The following is a 20,533-nucleotide window of genomic DNA, read 5'->3' as shown; positions in this document are numbered from 1 at the left end:
AGAAGGCGCGCAGGGAGCGGGCGAGCAGCATCGTGCGGAGCGGCGGAGGGCGAGCACTGCCCGCCCCGGAACCGCGCTGCGCTTCCGGCCCCGGCGGGCCCCGCGCGGACCCGCCGCCGCGGGTTCGAGTCCCGGCCCCGGTGAGACCCGGTTCGAGTCCCGGCCCTGGCAGGACTGGGTGTGCCTGCGGGATGTCTGGTTCCTGGGATCCCTGACAATGGAATGGGCAGGGATGGCACGGACACAGCACCCGTGCAAGTCCCTTCTCGGGTGAACTCACAAAAAGAGCTTTAGGGATATGGGAGACATGCACATGTCAGAACTGCCACTGTTCAGCCAGAGCGTGGCGGTCTCCTCAGAAAAAGAAAAAATGAATGGTTGGGGGTTTTTTTTGTGTATTTTAGAGGAGAGAATGACTAAGGTAGCGTTTCCTGGCACCAAGCCTTCCCTTTGTCCAAAAGCTGGCACTAGTGCCCACTGTGGAGGAGAAGCACAGAAGGCTCATTTGCTGCTCACTGCAAGGCAGGAGAAGGAGAGCATCTGTCCCATCTCCATCAAATGGATACCATCCCATCAAAGGACCAGAATTGTAACTCTCAATTATAACAGGAGTCTGAGCACTGCACATGTAAATGGCAGAATCCATTCTGCACAAGCACAGATGCACTCTGCTACCTTCACATCTTAAGCCCAGACTGCTGACAACAAACACACTCCCACGAGACCCATAAACACCAGGACTGCTCCTACCACCGTTTGTTCTGTGCCTCACAAACCAACACGCAGGATTCGCGTTTTCACCACCACTTTTTTATTCCGCAAAAAAAAATATAAACCCGATCTCAATAAATACCCATCCCGTTGCTTAAGGTTATAAAAAAACAGTTATTTTTAAAAAATTTAATGAATATAGAGGTCGTTCAAGGCGACCAGGCACTGCACATGTAAATGGCAGAGTCCATTCTGCACAAGCACAGATTCACTGTGCTACCTTCACATCTTTAAGCCCAGACTGCTGACAATGAACACACTCCCACGAGACCCATAAACACCAGGACTGCTCCTAGCATCATTTGCTCTGTGCCTCACAAACCAACACGCAGGATTCACGTTTTCACCATCACTTCTTTATTCCGCAAAAAACATATAAACCCGATCTCAATAAATACCCATCCCGTTGCTTAAGGTTATAAAAAAACAGTTATTTTTAAAAAATTTAATGAATATAGAGGTCGTTCAAGGCGACCAGCCAGCTGTCCCACGTGGCTCAGCCGCTGGCCGCGCGGAGTTTCCTGCGGAAGAAGTCGGGCGCGGCCTCGTGCAGCCACCGCGCGTCCACCAGGCACAGGTCGCGCATGTAGCAGCGGTTGGTGCGCAGCAGGGCGTTGTACACCACGCAGGCGGGCTTGCACTGGAACAGCACGGACGAGGGGTGGATGGCCACCACCTGGTGGGAGCCCACCGTGCTGTAGGAGCCGTCCGGCCGCAGCTCGGCCGCGTTCATGAACAGGCTGTGCGCCAGGCAGCGCCGCACGCCGGCCGTGTCCCCGCGGCACGACTCCAGGGGCATCGACAGCTGGGGACACAAGGGTGAGCAAGAACGACCTGCACCCATACTGTGGGGGCAGCTCTCTGGTCAGAGAAAGCTAGATAAGCTTTCCCATGAGTCAGCTTCTCCCAGGAGAAGCTTTAGGGAGGTGGAGAGAAAGAATTCTAAACAATCTGCACCTGGTGTTTTGTAATGAGCTGTTCTGCCTGTGAGGTTGTTTACAAATGGGTGTCTTGTTAATTAGCCAGTCATGTGAAATGTATTGATTAAATGACCACTCAGGTCCACCTATATCGACCAGTGTATAAAATAAACTATTTCAGTGAAGTTGGGGCTTCTAGCCTATTAGCCTTCTGACCCAGAGTCTGTGTCACTCGTTACCCAGTCCTGACCCTCACAGTGACACCGTTTCACTTCAGAAATCCTGGAGGGTTTTCCTGTGTTAGAACACTGGTGGACCACTGGGAATGCAGCTCAAGTGGATGCTAGGCTAAGCCAGACTAAGGCCAACAGAAGGGATTGTCACTCTCCTTCTGGAAGGGAGTCTAAGGCCAACCAGCATTCACAAATGATGTCCCAGAGGGTGGCTCCCATGTCACTACACACTGCCAGGGGTTCAGTGGCAGCTCCCACGCTGTGCCCAGCAGGAAGAGCACTGAGGGGAAGCTGCTGCCACACTGAATGCCTGATCCATGGACAAGCCAGCCAGCACAGGCTGACAACACTCTGTGGCACACACAGCACAGTCCCACCTGCATTAGAGCAGGAAAAGCCCTTAGGAAACTTGTCCTTTCCCTGAGAAGTCTTCTCAGAGGTTCCCATTTCTCCTTGACTCACTAAGCCCTGCAGATTTAAGATTTTGGGATGCAAGTGCACAGTCAGGAATTTTATCCAGCTATTTGTAGGAGACTGAAAACAATCCCCCATTTTCTCACTTGGATTTGGTGCACAGTAACATCAGTTTGGGGACAAACAGGAAAATACTAACAGGTGAAACAGAGAAATAGAATATGGAAGTAAGTTACCTTTACACAAATGTCCCTGAGCTGAGCTCTGACTTCTGCCATCAGCTTCATGTTCCTGCCATTGATGAAGTTCTCTCTGCACCATCCCTGCAGCAGGATAGGAGGAGTTAGAAGGGGATTTTTCTTCACCCCATGAGCATGACAGCCTTTGGATACTATGAAAAGCAGAATCCCCCTACAATCTGCCTCAGAGAAAACCTGCTGACCCCTTCCCTGGTCATATTTGTACCCCCCTTAACTCTACTATGTCTAGATTCTCTCTCAACTGCTCAGAAACAGCAGGTGATAGATCTTTTCCCACTCAGAGCTGCTCTGCAAGGCCACCAAGAGCTGCAGAACAGCACTTGATATCCTGTAGGTGGTGAAAACAAATCAGGTAAAAATGACTTCAGGTAAGGTGCTTCAAGGAATGGGGTGCATGAGTCCACAGATCCACAAATCAATATGAGGGCTAGGATAAAGCTAAGTCTGCTTTTAAATATGCTCAATGGTTTTCCAATGAATCCTGTCACAGAGCATGTCCAGATATTTATCAAGTCTCAACACTCTCCCACTCCCTTCTGTTTCCAGCTGGACCCAGGGAAGGAAAAGCCTTGGCTGTGATTACAGAACTGGCCCCACAAAGCTTTGCCAGAGCTGTCTGTAGGAACTTTTGTTACAGAACAAAGCATGGGCCCTCTTTTCTCTCAGCTCTGGAGCATGCCTGTGGCAGCAGCCAAGGAAGATTCAGGTGTCACTCTGCTCTCTGCTAAAATCTCCTCCCCCCATGAGCTCAGGCAGCACTGGCAGCTCAGATCACCCCACCTTGTGCCCGTTGACGTTCTTGTAGGCCCTGTACACGTTGAGCAGGGTGAGATGATCCCCCTCACTGGAGATGAATTTCTTCCTGACAGCCTGCACCTCATCCCGCTGGGCAGGGGGGTTGTGGAGGACACTGTCCACTGACAGCAGTGCCACGATGGTCAGGATCTCCTCTGCACAGTGGAACTTGGGTGACAGGAGGATGGCCTGCACAGACACAACAAAAGCCATCTTTGGTTGACCAAATCCACTTCAGCTGGGCAGATCTTTCTGCTCCCTGGCAGCCCAGAACTCAACCAAACATTTTTAAGGACAATCTCAAACATGTGGGCCCAGGAACAGCTGTAAATCCTCTGATGGGCTCACCAAGCACCTGTAACAGCACCTGCCAGGCTCCTCCCTGAGACTGCCCAGTGCACAACCAGCACAAACAGTGACTGAAACCAACCACAGCAACAGACATCTCACGGACCTGCTAAACAACCCTGAAAACTGCAAGCAAATTTGCTTTGTCCACCTTCAGTAGGTGCCAGAGGAAAAAAACTCTCTTTTAAAAAACTTACTTGAATTTAACAACAAATTACAAGGAATCCAGCAAAAGGGGTGTAAATTATGTACATTAATATACAACAAATATACCAGTACAGCTGCAAACACCCCAGATTTCACACCTTGTTTAAGGAGTGTGAAAGAGAAACATCAATGGTACAGAGATGAGTACATGAGATTAAAAATGTTAATTTTTCTGCAGTTTTTACCTTGGAGAACTTAGGATCTAGTGGAAAGGCTGCCATTTTCTTTCCCAGGGGGGTCAGGACAAGCTGACCCTCCTTTTGGGTCACAGCTCCCAGCAGATCCAGCTGATCAATTGCTGCTTGAATAGCATCTGCCAAAACAAGGACATTGAGGACACTGTGAGGCCTCCTGCCTCCCACTGAGGGATGTGAAGATCAGCTGGTTCCATCACTGCCTCCCTCCCCTGGCCAGAGAGACAAGTACTTTCCATTTACAGAAATCAGGGTCCCAAATGTGGTTTATCCTCCTCTATCCAGGAGAACAAGCACCTTTCCCCATTTACTCCAGTCTCCCTTGGCAGTCAGGGCACACCTTCATGTTGTGTTGTTGTGACACCATATGGCCCAAGGCTGCTCCCTGCTCTTTTCCCCCAAGGCTGCCTTTGTAGCCACTTACCAGGAGATGGTTTGGCCATGAAGTCAAAGGTGAGCACATTGGGAATTTTCAGGGCCAGGAGCTGAAGCACCACACTGGCCAGGTTACACCTGCATAGGCAGAATAAACAGCTGACATAGTTCTCTTCTTTTGTTTTATTCTTTTTTTCATAGAAGCTGAGATAAGAGTCTCAGGCTGTGCTGCAGCTTGACACACAGAAGTCTGATGCTGCTGGTGAAGCCTTACTTCCTAAATCAGGAAGAGGCAAGCCTAAAATCTGGAGGACAGCCAGAACTATTGCTTTATATATTTGGAGACTCAGTGTCCAACTGTCCACCCTGAGCAAACATTTCCCAGTTTTTCTGTTTAGTCCCCACACTCTCATTTTTCCCAAGCCAGCCCCTAGATGTAGTTTTGCTGCTCAGTTCTTCCCACAGCCCCAGCTGCAAAAGAGGTGTGGCAAGGAGTGTGATGGCTGTGTCCTCACCTCTGTATCTCAGGTGTTGTCATTTCCTCAAACTTCTCAAAGTCCTCCTCGGTGTAGAGGCGGTAGCAGACGCCGCTCTCCTGTCTGCCTGCTCTGCCCGTGCGCTGCCAGGCCTGGGCCTTGGACACCTGCTGCACTGCCAGCACCTCCAGGCCAGTTTCTGGGCATGGAAAAGCATCACTCAGTCAGTGCCTGAGGAAGGCACAGCTTGGGAAAACACGGAGGATTAGCAGTAAGAATTCCTGGGGTTTGCCATTCAAATCCGGCTCAGAGCTCACTTGGCTCAGCACTGTGAAGCACAGTGAACTATCCCATGCTGTGTCCATGAAGAGAAGATTCACATTTGACAGATTTTTTACCCCCTCGTGGCTAATACTCAAAAAACCCCACAAAAACACTACCAAACCCCACACCCCAAACCTGGGACATTAATTGAAACAGCATGGAGGGTGCTTGAAATGCTCTTTCAGTGGGGCTTATGGCCTCCAGCAACTTCTGCAAACCCAAACCCAATCTTGGCCCTGTTCCTCTTCAGAATTCCTCACCAGGGCTGTACTTCTTGGCTTTGACCATGCCTGTGTCCACAACGAATTTTATGCCAGCAATGGTGATGGAGGTTTCTGCGATGTTGGTGGAGAGGATCACTTTGCGACAGCCCTGGGAGGAAGCAAAATCAAACCCAGGCCAAGGCCACCTCAGAGCAGCTGCAACACAGAAATTCTGCTGCTTTTGGCCAGTGTGGGCCAAGCCCTGCCCCACACTGTGAGCACAAACTGTGCTTGCTGTGCCAGCTCTCAGGAACTAAGGTAACCTTCAGTTTCTAATCAGTATCTAAAACATTCTTCTGCATTTGCAACAAAATACACCACCAGAACAGCTGTTCTCAATACATCTTTCAACAATTCTGGTTTCACTTCAGGCACATTTGTGTTCTTATTTATCTCTTGAGTAGTAAAAAAGAGCCTGAGGCAGCATGAATTCCTTTCCTTATGGCCCTGACAAACACTCTCAGGTTCTCAGCTTACTCAGTATTTCCATCATTAGCTGTTGTAGCTTTTTTGTGATATGGACAAAAAATTCCTATGAAATGGAAGAAATTTAAATTCCTGTGCCTTCTAATCCTTCTTTTTATGATCCCACATGACTTACTGAACGCATCTGTTAAAACCATCACATTTGCAGTGTATTATATCTCTGGAACCACTCAGCCTAAAGCCAACAGAGACTATTGATTCCTATCAGTACAGACTGCTTTAGCCCCTTAAAGCCCACAGGTTTCATCCAAAGACACATTGAAGCAAAACCCCTCCTGTTCCCTCACCTCAGGGGTAGATTTGAAGGCACGGAGTTGCTGGGAGTGGGGCAGAGAAGCATAAAGGGGCAGCACTGTCATCCGGGGGCAGCCCTCGGGGAGATGCTGGGCAACGTCCCGACAGGTTTTGGTCATTGCTTCAATTTCTTCCTGACCAGTCAGGAACACCAGGATGTCCTGGCACGCAGGGGCTTCCTAGAGGCAGAGGAAAAATAAGTTAGGAGGGTTTGGATGGAAAAGGAGAACTGAGATTGGTAATGAGATGTGGCTCTGGTAGCAAGTCACTGAAGCTGGCTAAGAAAAAAGAGAAGACACACGTATTACAAGGATGCAACAGCCAGAATTCCCAATGGATTCACCAGAGACAAAGAGTAAATCACATTTTGAGGGACTGAGTGTTAAAAGGATGGAGGAATTGCTGTGTCCTCAAATAAATGTCCAGGTCAGGCAGAGAGAATCAACAAGCACCCAGGTACAGAGAACTCAGGTAGGAGAACATTCAGGTTTTAGGCATGAGCTGACATTTCAGAGCTTTGCTTGGCAGTCTCCCCTGAGCTCCAGCCTGGACATACAGGTCCCAAATCCCAACAGCAGCAGCAACTTCAAAGCACTAAATGCAGTAAATTCAATGTTTAATGAAACAACACAATCCAGGCGTTTGGCCAGCACAAAACACCAACCCCTGGCCCCAGAGGGACACAGACCTGGAGAGACCCTCATACCTGGTGGATCTGGAAGATGGACACCAGTGCTGCCTGCAGGTAGTCACTCTGCCTCTCCTTGGTGTAGAAGATGTCAATGGGATGCTGCCGGCCCTCCAGGTAGATGACAGGAGCTCCATTGAAGTACTGGGAGAACAGGTCAACATCCATCGTGGCTGACATGACAATCACCTTCAGGGGGAGCACAGCATGGGTCAGCACTGCAGCTTCCACCCAGCTGGACACCAACCAGCCAAAAGTCAGCTTCTGGGTCCTGAGAACCATGCTCAGAACAGCTCATAGGCTGTGAGAGAGTGATTTCCCCTCGTTAAAGCAGTCAGCTTTTCACCACAAGCAGAAAACAATGGTGTGACAGAATGGGCTGGTGGGTGGAATGAGACCATGCAAGGCCCCTCCAGCAAAGCCAAAGTGCTTTCACACAAATTCCTGACATGTCCACCCACCCCATGTGCAGTGCCCTACCTGGGAATTAACAAGTCCCACCAGCCAGAGCTCCTGCACCTGAAGTGATCCCAGCACTCTGTCTAGTCTAGAGCTCATACCCAAGGGGCTTTTGTAGAAAAAGGGATCATGGTGGTGACCAGATACCTTGTTCAGAGGTGTCATATCAGGCCCTCACATCATAAGCCAGACACCCTTAGCTATTGAGATTTAAAGTGACTTTTTAGGAACAGAAAAACGGTCAAGGCTGATGTTCCAAACCCTTGTGAAGGCCCCAGGAGATGCTCAGAGCCCCACCCCGCCCATTGCTGCCATCCTGGATGAACACACTTTCAGCGGCCGCAGGCCTCGCTCCTTTCGCTTCTTTTGAGCGGCTTTGACCACCCCGAAGAGCACATCAGTGTGGATGGTCCTCTCGTGGGCCTCGTCCAGGATGACCACGCTGTACTTGTGCAGCAGGGGGTCCCCGATGGCCTCGCGCAGCAGCATCCCGTCCGTCAGGAACCGCAGCCGCGTCTCGGCGCACGAGCAGTCATCGAAGCGCACGGTGTAGCCCACCTGGGGAGGAGCACGGGGTAGCCATGATATTTCATGAAAAACCCTCTGCTAGGATTTTTCCTGTCCTGAGGAGCTGAGAGCCTCAGGAAAGAAATGGAAACAAGAACTATCTGCTGCTGTGGAATGCAACAGGTGCATCTTCCAATGGTCCATGTGGATTGTTTTCAATCAGTGACCAACCACAGCCACCTGTGCCGAGGCTGTGAGCGGTCACAGGATTTTGTTATGCATTCATTTCTATTCTATTCTTGTTCTTTGTAGCCTTCTGATCATCTTCTCTCTCTGTTCTTTTAGTGTAGTTTTAATGTAGTATTTTAATATATTATATAACATAATAAATCAGCCTTCGGAGCAAAATGGAGTCAAGCCTCGTGTCCTCACACATGGAGTGTTCACCACAACAGCACAGCACAGCCTGGCATTGCCACTGAGCCAGCCTGGGGAGGAGCACAGCACAGACTGGCATTTCCCACTGCCATCGTGCCACCAGGAAGGGCTACAAAGCCCCTGGTCACTGCATTGGGCTGAGCCAACCAGAAGGGCATGGAAGCTCTGGAAAGCAGAGCACTTTATCTGTGAGCAGTTCCTCTTCCAAATGTAGCAAGTCACAAAAATGATACTCCCAACATCTCTAGTTGGCTTCTTCCTAACTAGAAGCTCATCATTAATGCCCCCAAGTTGTTTAGATGCCTTCCTTCCTTCCTTCCCTCCTTCCTTCCTTCCTTCCTTCCACCCTTCCTTCCACCCTTCCCTGAAATGATTCCAGGCTCTCCAAGGATTTTATGCAAAAGTCTTTCTCCTCTGCCTTTCTGCCCCAGACCTGCACTAATTCAGCTCTCTGCTCCCCTTGGCACTGATTTCTGACACAGGGAGCAATGGAAGAGAGCACTTTTTTTTTTTTTTTGTTTTATTAATGAATCAGTATTTTTGCAAATGGAACAACCCAGCTCAAGAGGTACAATGCCACGGAGACAGGCCATGCCCACCCTGTCATGGGACAGGTACAGAACCATTTTTGTCCATCCATTTAATTACAGCATCAGAGAATATCCTGAGCTGGAAGGAACTCGCAGGAATCATCCAGTCCAGACCCTGGCCCTGCACAGACACCCAAAATCCCCCCCTGTGCATCCCTGGAGCAGTGTCCAAACTCTCCTGGAGCTCTGGCAGCCTCGGGGCTGTGCCCATCCCTGGGGAGCCTGGGCAGTGCCCAGCACCCTCCAGGGGAAATATCTTTCCCTGATATCTAACCAAGACCTCCCCTGGCAGCTCCAGCTGTCCCTCAGGTCCTGTCCCTGGCCAGAGAGCAGAAATTGGAGCTGCCCCTCAGGAGGAAGCTGCAGACCTTGTGAGGTTTGGTCAAATTCACCTCTCCAGCTGAACAGACCAAGTCCTCTCAGCCATTTCTATTATGTGGCCCCTCCTGACCCCTCACCATCTTCATGCTGCTCCTTTGAGCACTGCCTGACAGCTTTTACACCCTTGTTACATTGTGGCACCCCAAACTAATAATGAAATTAAGACTATCACCCCCGTGGCTGGTCATTATCCTACCCCTGCAGCCTGACAGGGCCCCACCCCCAGAGCAGCCCCAAACCAAAAGGAATGTGTAGATCACCTACCAGCTTCCCCAGCTCTGTCCTCTTCTCCTCAGCCACCCTGGCAGCCAGGGTGACAGCTGCCACCCTGCGGGGCTGGGTCACAGCGATGACCCCGGGCTGGCCGATCCCCGCCTCGTACAGGTACTGAGGGAGCTGCGTGGTCTTCCCCGAGCCTGTTTCCCCTAAGGAATACCAAGGGAACAGGGTTTCCCACCACGCTTTTACGGCACTGTCATTTTTATGTTAACTTTTAGCGCTGTTTGAGGATGGGGAAGCTGCAGACAGAGAGGGAAGTCCCGGCACAAGGCAGGTCAGAGATGGCCCCCAACGCCCTCCTCCTGCTGCTGGGGCACTCCTCTGCAGAGCTCCAGCCACACTCCCGTGCAGAAACCTACTCCAGCCTCTCTGCAGGTGAAATGCCTGTGGTGTGACACTAACAGGAGTGACATACAAAGCATTTTTCATTTAATTACAATAATGCTGAGTCTTTAGAGTACCAGGTGGGAAGCTGTATATCTGCAGCTCCTGAAAGTCTAACAAAAAGTTTTTTTTTCGTTTGCGCTCACAGAAAGCATAATAAAATCAGTGAAAACCCCTTAAAAAAGTGAGGAGAGTCTTCAGAAGAGGAGAGCTCGGCCATGTGGCTTTGAAGGAACTCCAGGCAGACAGCGAAAGGAAAGGGAAATACTTTCTCCTTCTCCACAAAAACCAAGTCCCGAGTGCCAAAGCGCACAAGTCATTCCCCGCTCACCACACATCAGATTTACACCCGAACCGTTTCCGGGCGGCTGTCCCAGCCCAGCCCGCTCCGGGGCACAGCGGCGCTCGTCGCGGCACTCACCGATGAGCACGGCGGTGTCGAGGCGGCGCAGCCGGGCCAGCAGCGGCCCGCGGGCCCCGGAGATGGGCAGGCAGCGGCGCTGCACGTGTGCGGGCGGCGCGGCGCCCTGCGGCTGCGTGCCGGGGGGCGCCGCCTTGAACCGCTTGGCCGGAGGCCCGTCCCTGTCCTGAGCCATCGCCCCTCGCGGTCCCGGCCCGGCTGTCCCGGGACTGTCCCGGGGCTCCGGCCGCGCCGCGCTGCACGGGCTCCCTGGCGCCGCGATGACGCCACAGCGCGACGCTGCGCGGAGCATCTTGGGAGTTGTAGTCCTGCCGGTGCCGCCGCCATTTGCAGCCCTCTCAGGGCCCGGGAGCCTCGGAAAAATCGGGGACCCCAAAAGGCAGCAAATCGCAGCCAAAAAGGGCAAAGAGCCGGATTCAAGCAGCGTAGGGACATGTTCCCACTCAGGACTTGTCCCAGTAACAAGCTACGGAGGGGTTCTCAAACAGTGAACTAAAAATAAGGTTTTTATCCCATTCCTGCCTCATAACCTGCGCTGAAACAGCATTATCCAAAACACTTCAATTCTTGCTCTCTAGGAGCACTACAAGTCTGTTCTAGAAACAATCAAAACTGCCCCCCAAACCAGACCAAAAACCTGTAAAAGCCCTCAAAGCTCCCATAAGTTTTTATAGCCTTTAACAGATAAAAATGCAGACACAAACTACCTCACGCATTTTATCAGAATCTAACAGACTGCTTGTGGACAAAGCATTTCCCATGAGATCCCCACACATTTCTCTCCTGGAGTATAAATTAAAAAAACCCTAAAACCTGTAGCAAGTTTTTAAAAACAAAATCTGAGACTAAATGAGATAATTATAAGATATAGAGGATGGGTAAGCCCATCCCCTAAAACCTGTAGCAAGTTTTTAAAAACAAAATCTGAGACTAAATGAGATAATTATGTCATGGGTAAGCCCATGCTCTAAAATGCAGAATGAAGATGCAGCTTTCTCCTTTTATCTATTATGATATAACCAATAAAACCCCACCCAATACCTTCTATGGTGAGCTGAACTGAGCTCCAAATTCCAATGTGGCTGCTCAGAGATATTTATAATCAATGTGGCTTTAAGCCAAATGCCACTCAGTCTCACCGGCCTGTGCTGGACACAACAAACCTCATCCACAGAGCACGGGTTTCACATCCTGAGCAGACAATGCTGTGTCCTGCACTTCTGAGACACTTGTGGGAAAAGCTGCAGGTATCTCTGCCTCTTCAAGGACTTGCTTTTTCCAGCCCCTGCTGCCTCAAGACTACAGGATGATACAGAGGATTAACCAAAAAGGATCCACAAGACATTTTATTCAACTCATCATTTTTGAGTCCTCACTCCAGACAAGTTTCCTTCTCTAGTGCTGCAGGTCATCCAGTAACAGCAGAGGGCACGTGGGGGTGGAGTTTGCAGGCACACCTATTTAACCACCAGTCTGAAAACTGGGCACCTGAACACACAGTCCTTGGGGGGAAAAACCACCAAAATGTAGCCTCAGCCTGCAGAACATCCAAAAACCCAACTGGCAGAGTGAAAAGCTGCATGTTGTGTTCCCTGCAGCTCAAAGATGACTGGAGACAGCAGCACCTCAGATTAAACAACCTTTTGCCATTGAAATAGTGACTTAGCCTTTCAATCATCTTGCAGTTGTTTTATCCAAGAATAAAAAAAATTGAGTTAAATCCCAAAAAGTTGGGTTTGTCCCCTGCAAAGTTTCCCATAGAGTTTCATGTATCAAATAACTTGAAAAAAAATGCTTTAGAAATCACTTTAAACAAGTACTTGTGTGGCCTTGTTAACTGAAGTTAACAGGAAACAGTTTCCAGTTTTAAATTTTTGGCTCCGCTGGATTTAGATGTGTCCAGCACAGTGAGTTCCCTGCTCGGGAAGGGTGCTGGGAGTGCCTCGGGTGAGACTGCCATTCCATAAAGTGCTTGTGTTCCAAACCCTAGAGCTGTCAGAGTCCTCTCTGTGCTGGGAAGGAGAGTCCCCTGGGGCTGGAGCCAGGCCAGTCCCTCCCAGGGGTGCTGGGACAGGCCAGGCCCTGGTTATCCCCCCAGGCGCTGCCCCTCTCCCCAGGCAAAGCCCCCCGGCCGCTCCTCTGGCAAGGGGTTGTAGTTGGGGTCCTCCTCTGGCGTGTCAAAGATTGCTTTCCTGCAAAACACAAAGCATGGTTATCCTTCAGACACAGCTTTCACAGTGTCCTCCCTCAAGAACAGCTGGCCAGGCAGTGGGATTCATGCTCTCCACTTTGGAGCCAGCAGGAAGAAGACCCCAAATCAAGACTGATGAGGTTCATCTTCTCCTATTTATGTATAAATATTCTATGTATATTTATGTATAAATATTCTATGCCAGACATCTTCAAGACACTGTGAAAAACAAGATCAAGACAGCTCACATGCTGCAGTGTCCTCCCTCAAGAACAGCTTGAACAGTGGGATTCATGCTCTCCACTTTGGAGCCACCAGGAAGAAGATCCCAAATCAAGACTGATGAGGTTCATCTCCTATTTATGTATAAATATTCCATGTATATTTGTGTATAAATATTCTATGCCAGACACCTTCAATATAGTCTTGAGTGTATGAAAAACAAGATCAAGGCAGCTCACATGCTGCACAGTGTCCTCCCTCAAGAACAGCTGGCCAGGCAGTGGGATTCATGCTCTCCACTTTGGAGCCAGCAGGAAGAAGCCCCCAAATCAAGACTGATGAGGTTCATCTCCTATTTATGTATAAATATTCTATGCCAGACATCTTCAAGACACTGTGAAAAACAAGATCAAGACAGCTTACATGCTGCAGTGTCCTCCCTCAAGAACAGCTGGCCAGGCAGTGGGATTCATGCTCTCCACTTTGGAGCCAGCAGGAAGAAGCCCCCAAATCAAGACTGATGAGGGTCATCTTCTCCTATTTATGTATAAATATTCTATGTATATTTATGTATAAATATTCTATGCCAGACATCTTCAAGACACTGTGAAAAACAAGATCAAGACAGCTCACATGCTGCAGTGTCCTCCCTCAAGAACAGCTTGCCCAGGCAGTGGGATTCATGCTCTCCACTTTGGAGCCACCAGGAAGGAGATCCCAAATCAAGACTGATGAGGTTCATCCTCTGATATTTATGTACAAACATTCTATGCCAGACATCTTCAGGGCAGTCTTATGATTGTGTGGAAAACAACCATCAGAGGTGTTCTGGGAGAGCACCACAGGGGATTAGAGCACCCACACAAGAGGGAACTGAGTGGGAGCACCACTACCCAATAGTATGAACACTGAAGGACTTTTTTTCCCAAAATTGTCATGTGAGGATGACTTAGAGAAGGAAAAAAAAACATTACATGTCATATATAATACATATATGTAATATCTCAGCCACTGTTGACACTCAGCAGGGGACTCAGCTTTGGTGCTGTCAGCAAAGCCTGACAAGAGTTACCAGAGAACCAAAGGTAAAATCCTTTAGCTCTTCTCCCAGTTAAGTTGTTTCCCATTTGAATTCCAGCTCCTTGTTTGAACACGAGTTCCATAAAAAGCAAGAAGAGACACTCCCCCAACTCTGTCCCTGCTCAAATAATGTGACTGAATTGCAAACAGTTTCCAAACAAGCACTTTTTCCATGTCTTTTCCAAAGCAGACACCAATACTCACAGGACAGACGGTGTTCTCAGGAGCCTCCCACCACCAGGCTGATTGGGAAAGACATCCTCTAAGAAAAAATATATATGCCCAACAGCAATGCCTGGTATAGAAACAAAAGCCAAAAGGTAATTTTTCAGTAGTTCTCCTTTACAACTCTCAAGTGCTTTACACTAGAGTTTTCAGAAAAACAACACACATTGGTGCCTTCATAGAAAATTTCATTATATGGAAATACAAAACCTAAGGAAGAAAGCTAACAGTATATAAAAAGCTTAACTTATACTACAGGACATTAATATTGGGAAAACATCTTGTCATTATTAAAAATACTGATGTTTTGGCTCTATTAGAGTTGATAAAATAGTAATATAAACTATTTTAGCTTAGTAGACTGATGCTATGGCCAGATGACGCATCAGGGCTGATTCCAAGCAATAAAAAGCCAAAACATCAAAAGCTCTTTCCATCCTTATCACAGCACAAAACCTGCTACAATGGCTAGAAATCAGAACAGCCTAAAAACATAAATATAAAATAATAAATCTATCAGAAGAACTAACACCAAGCGTTAGTTAGCCCGTGGATTTGTCCCCATTTTCTCATCATGTAAAACAGGAGGAGGAACAGGTCCTCATGAGATTGCTGCCATTGCTCACCCAGGAGATCCACGATGATGGAGTTCCCCAAGAGCAGAGAAAAGCCCATCAGTACCCAGGGCAGAAACGGGGCCTGGAAGATGAGGAGCCCGAAGAAGTTCATGCGGACGTAGGGGTTCCTGCGGCTCCACACGTACACCAGCATGATGGTGAAGGCCTGCCCCAGGAACACCAGGTTCACAAACAGCCCAAAAAGCTGCCACGCCTCGTTAAGGAAGCTCTTGTGAGGTCAGGAATTTCACAGCTTAATTTGTAACCCTGTGTTTTCCACACAGCTGGGAACTCCACTTGCCCTGGTGTATGTCAAACTCCTGTTCATCAACCCAACAGCTGCAGCATGAATAATCTCAGTAAAGCAGAATTTAATTCTTCACAGACAACCTGAGCATGATCTCATCCCTGAACAGTCTGATAACCTCATTTCCACAATCAAGCAGAAAAAACCCTGAAAAACCAGCAACAATCCCAAAGCATTCAAAACCACCCCAACAAATATCAGTACTCCTTGTGCAACAAACTACATTAAGGTAACAGTAACAACATGGTTTCAGCTCTCCTTCACGCTTCTGTATGTTTACCAAAGGAGGTGGGAATTAAAACAGAAAGGATACAGTCATTAAAAGTCCTCCAAAAAGGAACATAAATACAAAATCTGCCGTGCGACCCCGGAAAGAGCCTTCCTCGAGCATGCGGCAGTAGCGGTATCTGAGGCCAAGGTCAGGAAAACTCCGTGGCAAGAGTTCAGAGACACATCCAAGCACAAAACGATGCAATTCTACAGCAGCTCAAAAGTGTTTTATCAATTTACTGCATCACTCAGCCCTTCCTGGATACTTCAGCACAGAGGGTGGCCCAGGAGACAAAAAAGTTACCTGGAATTTTCTCCTGCAGCACCAACCCGAAGGATGAGGCTGGCACAAATTCTTAACACCAAAAAATTTACTGGCAAAACTCTTAAAAAGGAGACCCCAGCCCCTGAAGGCCATTCATGACAGCACTGGAGTTGGCACTGCTCAATTCCCAGGAACTCAGCCTCTCCTGCCCTCTGGGGCTCTGCTTGCCAAGGGAACCAACACAACTCGGCGAAGGATACAAAAAGATCATGTTAAATAAAAAATTAAAGCCAACTGGTCCAAAGAACAAGTAGTTTGTGATTAACCTCCATATCTGGAAATAAGACAAATGCAAGGACTTTAAACATGACAGCTTATTTTTATTGTCTAAGCATATAAGTAACAACAAAACCAAAATCTCCTTTACAGAAAATGAAACTAAAACCTATTTTAAGGCATAGTGGTCTGCACTCTGCCTACAGTAGCTTTTAAAAAGTGTATTTCTAACACAAAAAGCACACTGTTTTGAGAATACAAACACTTAAAAAACTCTGCAGGACATTTTAAAATCTCCAGTGCTTCAGAACACACTTACTTGAAAGTGCTTAAATATTAACTCAGGATTGAAATACAGCTGGAAGGGCGTGATAAGTTCTAATTGCTGAAAAAGAAGAAAACATTTTGAAAGGATCAATACAAGAAACAAACAAAAAGAAAAAAAAATTAGGAAGGAGAAAAAATACACACCCACAAGAGCAACCTATTCCTGTGTGCCAAAAAGAGCTCAGAAAGTCACATCAGCACTGTGAGTTTTCTGGCAAGCGGGAGCCTCAGTACAACCTCTGGCGCTGTTGTTAATTCGTGCTTTGCTCCTCCCCGGGCCTGCTCCGGGAATCCCCTCACCCAGGGCTCCGGCGGGAGCCTCAGGGCTCCCCTTCACGGCCGCCCCGCTCCCAGCTCCCGCCACGGCCTCCCCCCGTCCCGGGCCGCCACTGACCACGGCGGCGGTGGTGAGGACGCAGGCGGTGGTGTAGGCCCGGGTCACGGGCGGCACCTGCAGGTACTCCTGCCGGAACGTCTGGTACGCCATCTTGGCGGCCCCGGCCCGCCCGCCTCCGCCACCGCCCGGCGCCCCGCGCTCCCATTGGCTGAACCGCAGCGCCCGCCCTCCTCTCTGCGCTCTCATTGGTCGGCTGCCCAGCTCGCACTCCCGCTCCGCACCCCCATTGGTCGTATTGCAGTGCCCGCCCACCACCCCTCGCTGTCATTGGCCGAGAGGCCGAGCTTGGCACGCCCACTGAGGGACGGAGCGCTCGTTGATTGGGCAGAAGAGTGCCGTGGTGGGCGCTGATTGGCTGCGGGCGGGGTGCCCTGAGGCGGCGCTCCGGCGAGGCGGGAAAGCGGCGGCGGCACCGGCGGGTCTCGGAACCGGCCTCGGGCACCGGCCCCGGCCCCGCGCTCGGCCCGCGACCGCCAGCGGCGGCAGGAGCGGCAGCAGCGGCCCCGCCGCCTGCCTCGGGTAACGCCGGGGAGCCCCCGAGAGCCGCCTCCCCTCGCGGCCCGGCCGCCCCGGCCCCCGCCGCCATGTCGGTGGACCCCATGGCCTACGAGGCGCAGTTCTTCGGCTTCACGCCGCAGACGTGCATGCTGCGCGTGTACATCGCCTTCCAGGACTACCTGTTCGAAATGATGCTGGTGGTGGAGGGCGTGATGCTGAAGAAGCTGGACGGCATTCCCGGCTGCAAAATCAGCCCTTCCCGGATCCGGAAATGCACCGAGAAGTTCCTGCTCTTCATGAAGGAGCACTTCGAGAAACTGTTCACGACAATGGAAGAAGTGCTGCTGCAGCTGGTGCTGAACATCCCCAAGAACGTGGTGCTGCCCGAGGACAGGGTGCAGGAGCAGCATCGCTACAGCCAGGAGGAGTTCCAGGCGCTGCAGGACGAGGTGCAGCAGCTGCAGCAGCAGTGCAGGGCGGAGGCTGCAATGGAGCAGGCGCTGCGAGCTGAGCTGGAGGAGCAGAAGGTTGTCCAGGCCGAGCTGGAGAAGATTTTGCAGTGCTTTGATGGGCTCGAGAACATCTGCAGGGAGCATGGGGCCGGCAACTTCAAGGAAAGCTTTGCCCTCCTGACGCAGAGCTGTAAGAAATTGCAGGATGTGCTGAAAGATGTTGAGGAGAAGAGCAAGAAAATTGAGCTGTATGATCAGTTAATGTAATGGAAATTCTGAGAAGGCAGCAGATGCCATACAGAGAGCCTGCTTAAAATTACAGGGGCTTATCTTCCCCTTGCTGCACTCATCCTGCCAGGATTTGGTCTAAAAGCTGTTGAACTGTGCCAGTTTGCACCTCCCTAAGGCAGGAAGGGGAGAAAGCCTGTAAAATGTAATTCCAGTTGTTAACTTCCTAAGTTTTTGGTTGCACAACCAGCCTTTGAAAACACTGAATGTTCCCTTTGAACCCAATGTAGCACTTGCCCGTTTTAAGAGTTAGGAAAACAAAGCCTCCTTAAGACCTGTAGGATGTGTAGGTGGTTTCCAGCCTGGGGTCAGTGAGGCCACGGGGACTCTGCAGGTTGCCAAGGAGCTGCCTGGCCATGGCTCAGGTGCCTTTCTCTGTGTTTGGGAAGGCAGCAAGGAGGAATTGCAGGGAGAAGGATGACTCTGGTGCTGTCTACAAGGTTCTGATGAGATCTGTTGGCATCAAGTCAAAGTCCAGCCCAGTTTCTGGAATCTCAGGGTTCCTCACCACTCCACCTGTGCCTGTGTTTCTCTCAGCCCAGAGCAGAAGCCTCTGGAGGAAATGAGTAATTCCACCACTTTATCCTACTTCACCTTATGTTGCTTTATATATATATATATTTGTTTGGGGTTTTCTTGTTGACCAGTGTCCCTTTTCTACTAAACAAAGTTTCTCTTATTAACATTTGATCGGATTTTCCTGTGAAAATGTTATGAGTATTGATAAGCTCTTGTGTCTTGATTAAACTTGTTCTCTCTGTACTTAATTCAAAATCCCTGACAATCTGTGCATCTTTCTACAGCAGTTTTTTAATCTCCTGTTTAGTCCTATCATTAAATATCAATATTAATTTCTACTTTACTAGCATAGAGGTTTAAAATTCATTAACCCTGTGAATAATTTAGAGGTTATTGCAATAAAAAAGTGTATTGAAAACATAAGACACAGTTCGGAATTCTTTCTTCCCTGGATTGAGAAGAGTAAGATGTGAAAAGTGTCACTTGGCAGCAGAGGGCAGCAGCAGCCCGGGCCAGGGATCTGCTCCACAGGAGCTTGGTCTGTTTTTGCAGCTCGGTGTGACTTTCCTGGGCATCAAGAATTACCTTGTTTCCTCAGGGGAATCAGTTGTTTTATCCTCAGAAAATAGGAGACACTTTTCCTGGGTGTTCCGTGCCTGGAGTGGCCACACACAGATTGGCAGAAAGCTGGACCCTACTGAGCTTGTACACCCCAACACTCTATTTTCCTTCAAAAAGGAATTATTCTCATTCTCACAGGTTTCTCCTCTCCCAGCCAGAGAGAGACAATTTCACTGCCAGGCCAGGGTTCCTGCCAGCTGCAGTGCTGGGTGAGGGGAATGCTGGGCACAATGGTTGTACTGGGCTGTGCCTGGCCCACTCCCTGACCCCTGGCATTTTCATGTCCTGCTGTGTCACCAACCAGGGAAATGTGTCCACAGCTAAATCTGGGGTTGAGCATCCCACCCTCCTGGTGTGGATTTAACCCCTGCTGGCCTCGGGCCCTCCTGTGATCGTCCCTTCCTTCCTGCTCTCAGAAATGCCATCCTCCCACACACACTCCCAGCACTGCAGTCACCATAATCAAACATTTTACAATAAATTGCATCCTGATGCTCCAGAGAGCGGTGCAGGAGCAGTGGCAGCTCATGGAATCACGGAATTCTTTGGGCTGGAGAAGTCCAGCAGTTCCCCAGCACTCGCCTGTCCTTGAGTGCCACATCCACAGCAACTGGATCCAGTGGCACTGGTGAGGCATTCCCAACTCCCAGTCATGTCCATGAGATTGTGGGGTCTCTGGACATTCAGAGCCTCGTGAGCAGCTTGACATACCCTGACCCCATCCCCTGTGGCCTCTCCATCTGTCCTTGTCCCACTCTCCCCAGGCTCCCATCGCTCCCAGAGGCACATCCAGTGTCCATGGCCATGGTCCCACTGGTGACAAGGCAGGCACAGACAGGGTAGCACCAGGCTAATGCAGGAGCAGGACCTGGGACTGGCTTGGAAAGGATGGGAGAACTTCCACACAGGTGATTTTAATGCTCATTTTCTCCCAATACTTGCATGGAGCTGGAATATTCAGAGCCCCAGGCTGGGAGTGAGCTACTTCACAATATCCAATGTAAAAACTGCAACCAGCTGCTGGTAAAACATTTCCAAGAGCCTTTTTCAGGAGAAAGAGCCTTATGTCAAGCACTTGATGCAATGAACACCCCAGCAGCAGAGCTGAGGTCTGAGGGGAGCAAAGCCACTGGTTTTCCTGGCAGGATAATGCCCTCCTGCTCTGGGACATGCAGGAGCCCTGAGGATCCACGAGGCTGAGGATGCTCTGGCAGCTGGATGCTCCATCAGAGAGAGAATGGCTCCAAGCCCCTCTACAGTTCCTGGGACTATCAGACTTCCAGCAAAACTCACCCCGGGAATAAAAGCATGTTCTGGCTGCGAGGAGGAGGAGGAGTGCAGCCAGATTTGCAGGCCCTGTGCATGGAGAGGGGTCAGGGAAAGTGGGGAAGACACTGGCTCTGTGTCCCAGGGATGCTGGTTTGCCCTGCAAACCCCCAGGCGTTCAGTTCCCTGTATAAGGAGAAAACAG

At 49.8% G+C, this 20,533-nt stretch overlaps 4 protein-coding genes across 4 annotated transcripts in view; 1 reads left to right on the top strand and 3 right to left on the bottom strand.

Annotated features, from left to right (window-relative positions):
* Window positions 1–549, bottom strand: part of LOC120507782 (complement C1q binding protein) — a 5,652-nt gene extending 5,103 nt beyond the window's left edge. Inside the window, exon 1 of the mRNA XM_039720868.1 lies at window positions 517–549. Within this exon, the coding sequence (XP_039576802.1) occupies window positions 517–549 (33 nt within the window). The remainder of the gene's footprint in view (window positions 1–516) is intronic.
* Window positions 550–1,181: 632 nt separating this feature from the next.
* DHX33 (DEAH-box helicase 33) lies at window positions 1,182–10,790 on the bottom strand. The gene is made up of 12 exons (XM_039720769.1): window positions 10,508–10,790; window positions 9,688–9,848; window positions 7,838–8,065; window positions 7,067–7,237; window positions 6,354–6,539; window positions 5,578–5,689; window positions 5,033–5,192; window positions 4,567–4,655; window positions 4,134–4,261; window positions 3,379–3,582; window positions 2,575–2,661; window positions 1,182–1,576 (listed from the first exon to the last, which is right to left on the bottom strand). The coding sequence occupies exons 1-12, from the start codon at window positions 10,680–10,682 to the stop codon at window positions 1,268–1,270; spliced, it is 2,010 nt and encodes a 669-aa protein (XP_039576703.1). The 5' UTR covers window positions 10,683–10,790; the 3' UTR covers window positions 1,182–1,267.
* A 1,045-nt stretch (window positions 10,791–11,835) lies between these two features.
* DERL2 (derlin 2) lies at window positions 11,836–16,805 on the bottom strand. The gene is made up of 7 exons (XM_039720771.1): window positions 16,682–16,805; window positions 16,280–16,345; window positions 15,945–16,018; window positions 15,463–15,556; window positions 14,852–15,047; window positions 14,205–14,295; window positions 11,836–12,699 (listed from the first exon to the last, which is right to left on the bottom strand). Exons 1-7 carry the CDS (start codon window positions 16,772–16,774, stop codon window positions 12,594–12,596), a joined length of 720 nt encoding a protein of 239 aa, XP_039576705.1. The 5' UTR covers window positions 16,775–16,805; the 3' UTR covers window positions 11,836–12,593.
* A 262-nt stretch (window positions 16,806–17,067) lies between these two features.
* On the top strand, window positions 17,068–18,852 carry MIS12 (MIS12 kinetochore complex component). Its single transcript, XM_039720761.1, has one exon. It carries the CDS (start codon window positions 17,269–17,271, stop codon window positions 17,899–17,901), a length of 633 nt encoding a protein of 210 aa, XP_039576695.1. The 5' UTR covers window positions 17,068–17,268; the 3' UTR covers window positions 17,902–18,852.
* The last annotated feature ends 1,681 nt before the right edge of the window (window positions 18,853–20,533 follow it).

Source organism: Passer montanus, unplaced genomic scaffold (assembly GCF_014805655.1).
Source record: "Passer montanus isolate IOZ18808 unplaced genomic scaffold, ASM1480565v1 scaffold44, whole genome shotgun sequence".
Classification (NCBI taxonomy): domain Eukaryota; kingdom Metazoa; phylum Chordata; class Aves; order Passeriformes; family Passeridae; genus Passer; species Passer montanus.
The sequence above is the reverse complement of the archived record's forward strand: the minus strand, read 5'-3'. Positions and strand labels throughout refer to the sequence as shown.

Excerpts from the sequence above, each read along its gene's own strand:
- DHX33 (XM_039720769.1), bottom strand. The coding sequence starts at position 10,682 with ATGGCTCAGGACAGGGACGGGCCTCCGGCCAAGCGGTTCAAGGCGGCG. Across the intron at positions 4,262-4,566 it reads CATGGCCAAACCATCTCCTG|ATGCTATTCAAGCAGCAATT; the intron begins GTAAGTGGCTAC and ends TTGTTTTGGCAG. Across the intron at positions 2,662-3,378 it reads AGAACGTCAACGGGCACAAG|GGATGGTGCAGAGAGAACTT; the intron begins GTGGGGTGATCT and ends ATCCTGCTGCAG.
- MIS12 (XM_039720761.1), top strand. The coding sequence starts at position 17,269 with ATGTCGGTGGACCCCATGGCCTACGAGGCGCAGTTCTTCGGCTTCACG.
- DERL2 (XM_039720771.1), bottom strand. The coding sequence starts at position 16,774 with ATGGCGTACCAGACGTTCCGGCAGGAGTACCTGCAGGTGCCGCCCGTG. Across the intron at positions 15,048-15,462 it reads TTGGAGGACTTTTAATGACT|CTTTTTGGGCTGTTTGTGAA; the intron begins GTATCCTTTCTG and ends GAGGCGTGGCAG. Across the intron at positions 12,700-14,204 it reads CTGAGAACACCGTCTGTCCT|GAAAGCAATCTTTGACACGC; the intron begins GTGAGTATTGGT and ends TGTGTTTTGCAG.